The 6,144-nt window shown below is 32.0% G+C and overlaps 1 protein-coding gene across 1 annotated transcript; it reads left to right on the top strand.

Moving 5' to 3' along the window:
* Window positions 1-2,103: 2,103 nt before the first annotated feature.
* LOC136233960 (WRKY transcription factor WRKY24-like) lies at window positions 2,104-3,134 on the top strand. Its single transcript, XM_066023698.1, has 3 exons — window positions 2,104-2,438; window positions 2,534-2,719; window positions 2,797-3,134. Exons 1-3 carry the CDS (start codon window positions 2,199-2,201, stop codon window positions 2,914-2,916), a joined length of 546 nt encoding a protein of 181 aa, XP_065879770.1. The 5' UTR covers window positions 2,104-2,198; the 3' UTR covers window positions 2,917-3,134.
* Window positions 3,135-6,144: the final 3,010 nt, after the last annotated feature.

Genomic DNA, 6,144 nt, shown 5'->3' with positions numbered 1-6,144 from the left:
AATTCCAAAACACAAAACTTTTAAGATGAGAGATTATTGTGTTTAATTATTTTACCAAAACTATTTAACGTGTTTAACCAATACATCGAATGTAATTATTAAGCACAAAACGGTTTGTAAAATCGAATTAAAACACATACAATTATCATATCCTTTTATTAATTATAATAATTATAAATTAATAAACTTATATGGGTTGTTTCGTTGTTCCTAAAATTTTAATTTTGTATCAATGAAATAGTTCGTCTAATTAACCGTATCAAAATATATTTAATTAGACAACTCAATTCAGTCTATACAATTTTAAAATAAACAACGATTAAATCATGTGGATTAATTATATATATATATATATATAAATTTTAGTTTTCTGGAAAACCAAAATATTTTTCAAAAATCAGAAACTCAAAATAAACGTGACGGGACGAAATTCGGGTTCGTCCCCATTGCGGATCACATCCGCGACGGAGGGATATGTTGCTGCCAAAGGCAGCAACATTACGCAGCCATCTCCACATAAAATGCGAGAGTTGCGCAAAACGTAGCAAGGCTACTGTTTGCGCAACACCCACCTTCCTTTCATTATTTTTTTTTAATCTAAAATAAAACTTTAATTAAAACTTGTTTTATTCATAACTCTATTAATTAAAACTTTAACTAAAACCTTTTATATATAATATAAACCAATTTATAATTATATATAAACCTTTTCAATATATCAATAATTAATCGATTCTAACCGTTTCGCTTAAATCGTTAACAAAATCAAATTTTTCAAAAATTAATCTAATTAACTCTTTTAACGATTCAAACAGTTAAATCATTAATCCACAAAGCACATATATCTCATATATGACTATCGTTTTAATCAACCGTTTAATTCTACAAACACCTTTGTTAATTAACCGAATCATAAAACATCTTAATCTCATCTTAACCGTTTATCTTTAGATTAATTAACTAAATCAAATTTATTAATTAACCTAACAATAAATCTATTCAATCTGATTGAAAAACCCTTTTATTTACATATATGAAATAACAGATTAACATAGGCTCTGATACCAATGTAGGAAAATAGACAAGTCTAGGCGCATCGGAATAATAAAATTTTATCTATTTCCTTTTTCCAATATCTGTTAATTGTTATTTCATATAAAGAGGGATAGAATGAAATACCTTTTTCTGAATAACTATCTACAGTTGCAAACGAAGTGCCCACAACTCTTAATCCGTGTATCACGAACAATAAAAGAAACAACACGGAAAAATAACTAATCAGTAATCAACCTTAATAATAGCAATCGCAATGATTGCCTCTAACAGAAATCGATACGAGATCAAAGAGAGAGTAAGAAAGATTGTAATTAGCCGAGACGGTTTCAGAACGATTCATCTTGCCCCCTTGTTGTGTGTTGGTCGAAATTTAGGGGTTAGGGTGTCTATTTATAGACTTCTCAAAACCCTAATCCCAGTTGTGTTAGGTAATTAAATAATTAGAATCTTATTCGGAATAGGATTATTAATTAGATAATTAAATAAACACTTTATCATTATCTAAATAGTAACTAATTATATCTAGATAATTATTATTAATCAAATTAATAATTTAATTATTGTTAGGGATAATTAATTAGAGTTTCAATCACATTAAAGCTTCTAATTAATATTATTAATTTAATTTAGGGAAAAGTACAAAAATAAACATTGTGGTTACACCTGTTTTCGAACAACACCAATGTGGTTTAAAAGTTTGCAAAATGGTACCTTGAGGTTCATTCCGTTAGCAAACACATACCAAATTGACCAACGGTGTTAAAAGTCAAAGGGAAAAGAATTAATTTGATCCTTATATTTATTTATTTTTATAAATTAACCCCCTTATTATCTAATTATCACAAATAAACCTCAAAATAAAAAATAAAAATCAATTATACCATTTTCTCCATCTTTTTAATTTTTTATTTTTTTTCTTCTAGCCCTCTCTTCTCTCTTAATTTTTCTCTCTCTAAAATCAATTAACCACCAAACAAACATCTCACTATCCTCTCTAACAAACATGCCTTAATGTCCAATTTATTCTAAACTCTTAACCATTTTCTTCTCTTCTTCATCTCTAACTTCTTCTTCTTCTCTAACACTTTATTTATGTTATAGCCTCTTCATCTCCTACTTTCACTTTCTCTGCTCATAACTTCATGACCACTTCTTTCTCTGACCTCCTTTCCTCCGATGATTCCGATAATCACCGCGGTTCTTTATCCGATCGGATAACCGACAACAGAACTTCCTCTAGTGTCCCTAAGTTCAAATTAATTTCTCCTCCTGCTTTGCGCCTCTCTCCTCCTCATGTCTCCCCTTCTTCGTATTTCGCTATTCCTCCCGGTTTAAGCCCCACTGAGCTCCTTGACTCTCCTGTCTTGCTCAACTCCTCATCCGTAAGTCCATTTCCTCTTCTTTTTGCTAACTAAACATGGATTCAATAATCAAATTTCCATCTCCAATTTGCTTATGTGTTTGTTTATTTTTACAGATTCTGCCATCTTCGACTACCGGATCATTCCCATATCTGCCTGCAAACTGGAAGACATATTCTGGAAATAACCATCAAAATGTGAAGCAAGAAGACAATCATTATTCCGATTTCTCTTTCCAGCCTCCGGCGAGGCTCCCCGAGACTTCAACAACAATGTTCCAGTCTAAGAATACAATTCAAACTGTATGTACTCATTTATACTTTAATTTCTCTATTGTCTATTGTGAGATGAAGGGTTTGATTAACATTAAAATTTGCAGGCTCAGCAACAAGGACGGGGATTCCATGAAGCTGAGTATTCGACATGGAAGAATATGATTGCACAGCAATATCAATCGGTTAGAGAGCAGAGGAGATCAGAAGAGACAATACTCTATTAGTTAAGAGTTTAGAATAGATTAGACATAATTGGGTGTTTGTTAGAGGCGATAATGAAGTGGAATATTGGGATGTTTGTTTAGTGGTTTAATTGATTTTAGAGAGAGAAAAATTAAGAGAGAAGAAAGAGAAAGAAGAAAAAAAAGTAAAGAGATAGAGAAGATGGTATAATTGATTTTTATTTTTTATTTTGGGGTTTATTTGTGATAATTAGATAATAAGAAGGTTAATTTATAAAAATAAATAAATATAAGGACCAAATTAACTCTTTTCCCTTTGACTTTTAACACCGTTAGTCAATTTGGTGTGTGTTTGCTAACGGAATGAACCTCAAGGTACCATTTTACAAACTTTTAAACCACATGGGTGTTGTTCGAAAATGGGTGTAACCACAAGGTTTATTTTTGTACTTTTCCCTTTAATTTATAATCATAATCTAATTACAATTATTAAATCAAATTAATTATCCCTAATATAATTACAAATTTCGGCCCATTATGTTAGTGTCTCACTAATTACGCTTTCGTCCTCTGGTTCCAAGTCCCATATGCGACCCATTAGGTTCTTTATTGTCACTAGCCGTATATATCCTTTGAGATTAATTCACCATGATTAATTCAACATATATATAACGGAATACCGTCTCGAGCTGTTACTAGCAGAACCTATGATATTCCCCCAGAGCAATTAAGAAGTCAGGTTGATAACTGACGTTAACCTTTCTGCATTAGGTACAGTATAATACGATCCTTCATCAACTATATCATGTTGGTCAATTCCTTATAACCATGGAACGTGTCAAGGTTACATATAACGAAGAGTCCGTTTTACTTGTACAGGTTGAATTCACTCTGAAAGATAAGTTAAGTGAAATTTCTATTTCTACTCTTAACTCTATCACCTTGCAAGGATTTCAGTTAATTCACCACAAGCGGCCATTTGGATATATCTCCCATTTATCAGGAGTGACGAATGCTCAATCTGACATTAACTATTCTGCAATTACTTTGTGTGATACCCAACCCTGCTCTCACACACCCTAGGCTCTCACCTGTTGGATCGTGCTCGCATAGAATCAAAGTATCAGACTCCATAATCCAGAATCACTAATTAACGTATGTTTGAGTCTGAGGATTAGTTATACCTACTAATACCAATGAGATGAACAGTTGACACATTAGATAAATCAATCCATGCTGTTATCTCAAGTCGGGTCCCAATCCTAATGAACTCCTTCACTGGATCCATGTAACTGTCTAGATATCTAAATATCTAAATCTTGTGAGATCAGCTTTCTGTCTCGACAGAAAACACTGTTACATGCAAGTCTCAACAGTAATATGCCAAACCCTATAACATATTACTTGACTTGGGTTGGTTTTAAGTCTATTGGTCTATTATAAAGTATAGTCTCACTTCATGCTTGTATGAACACTTTATAACTACTTAAATAAACTTAGGATTACTTTCTTTATGAAAGATTTGTGCCTTTATATATAGTTACATTTTAATGCTATATATCTGATTAAACAAATGGCTAAATAAACAATTTATTCATTAATATTATATCCTAAAACATTTGTCTTTAGGACACTAAACTCCAACAAAATTAGCATGCATAAATATGGCTAATTTCATGTAAAATATATATTAATTATATTATTTTGAAAAGATTTCACGTTGGTATTTGTTGTTTGTGTGCAAGGTGTTAATTATTTGGAAAAAGCTAAATAGGAGTAAAAACGGATTAGAAATGAGTGAGAAATCAAGCTTTCAGTGAAAATCACGTACGAGAATCAGAAGTCACATCTGTGAATTGAAACAAATAACCAAAGGAGGAAAAGAATAGTTTCTATCACTACAGAGATTCTGAAATCTCTAAAGGGACGCGCTGGACAACTGTGTAGCGCCTCATTCCTCCCTCTTCACTCTGTCACGTACGAGGTTCTTGAATCTCTACAGGGACAGCGAAGCTGTTAAGCACATTTTCCATGTTTATTTCTCCAAACGACACATCCTTTCATCTGGATAGAGGCAATCCTTCACCAACGGACACGTCTCTTCAGTGTACCTCTTGGAAGATTATAAATAGAGGAAGAATTCAGAGTTCAATTGTTACTTTTTTGTGTTACACAACATATAAAGAGCCACTACAAGATACATATTTTATTATTTACATTAAGGTTTACTTCGAGTTTATGCTTCGTAGAACAACCGAGAGGTGCTATTTCAAAGACTGAGCGAGAAGATCCTAGATTAGGGGCGACCCACGGTCTGACAAACCTACAAAGTTAAGTGAAGGATTGACAACCCGGAACTCATACCTAGTTCAATGCCATTCAAACTTCTTCTTCCCTGTTAACTTGAGATGTTTATAATTCAAACTAATAAATATTTTTTAATTCAATTCCATCTTCACTATTGTTTTATTTAAAGTTTGATTTAGCGATACTCTTTAACTAATTTTAACGGGTGTTTTCATGCAAAAGTATTTATAAAGAGATTTTGGTATTTTCTCATGCAAACTTTGTTGAACACTTAATCGAATTCGGATTTATATTTGGTCATTACGATAGGTCGATTAATCGGATTTAGATACCGAATTTGATTAAGGTTTTCAATCTTAGGCCGAGAGGAAAGGTTGATTACAGTTCAATTCCTTTAAATTGAATAAATTGGTAATTTATTATATCTTTTCTAAACAAATCAAAGTTATAAGTTGTGTTTTTGCTTAGTATAAATAAACCTTGGAATAAACTTTAATCTAAATTTAATTTCTGTAAATTGTAATTATAATTGTAACCATAATTAGAATTAGAAACCATTTAAACCATTAACAATTTTATATAAACCTCGAGAAAATGAATTTAATCAAAACAATAATTTTTAATCAAATTATCAGACGTTCTCTGTGGGATTGATATCTTTTATTACCGTGCGCTTGCGGAATTCGCCCAACAAGTTTTTGGTGCCGTTGTCGGGGAAGAGGAAGGAAGGAGGCGTTACATGGCTGTCCAGCGCGTCCCTGTAGAGATTTCAGAATCTCTGTAGTGACAGAAACTATTCTTTTCCTCCTTTGGTTATTTCTTTCAATTCTCATATGTGACTTCTGATTCTCGTACGTGATTTTCACTAAAAGCTTGATTTCTCACTCATTTCTAATATGTTTTTTCTCCTATTTAGCTTTTTCTAAATAATTAACACCTTGCACACAAACAACAAATACCAAC

This window comes from Euphorbia lathyris, chromosome 6, assembly GCF_963576675.1.
Source record: "Euphorbia lathyris chromosome 6, ddEupLath1.1, whole genome shotgun sequence".
Lineage (NCBI taxonomy): Eukaryota > Viridiplantae > Streptophyta > Magnoliopsida > Malpighiales > Euphorbiaceae > Euphorbia > Euphorbia lathyris.
Note: the sequence above shows the minus strand (reverse complement) of the source record. Positions and strands in the feature narration are given on the sequence as shown.

Excerpts from the sequence above, each read along its gene's own strand:
- LOC136233960 (XM_066023698.1), top strand. The coding sequence starts at position 2,199 with ATGACCACTTCTTTCTCTGACCTCCTTTCCTCCGATGATTCCGATAAT. Across the intron at positions 2,439-2,533 it reads TCTTGCTCAACTCCTCATCC|ATTCTGCCATCTTCGACTAC; the intron begins GTAAGTCCATTT and ends TTATTTTTACAG. Across the intron at positions 2,720-2,796 it reads CTAAGAATACAATTCAAACT|GCTCAGCAACAAGGACGGGG; the intron begins GTATGTACTCAT and ends TAAAATTTGCAG.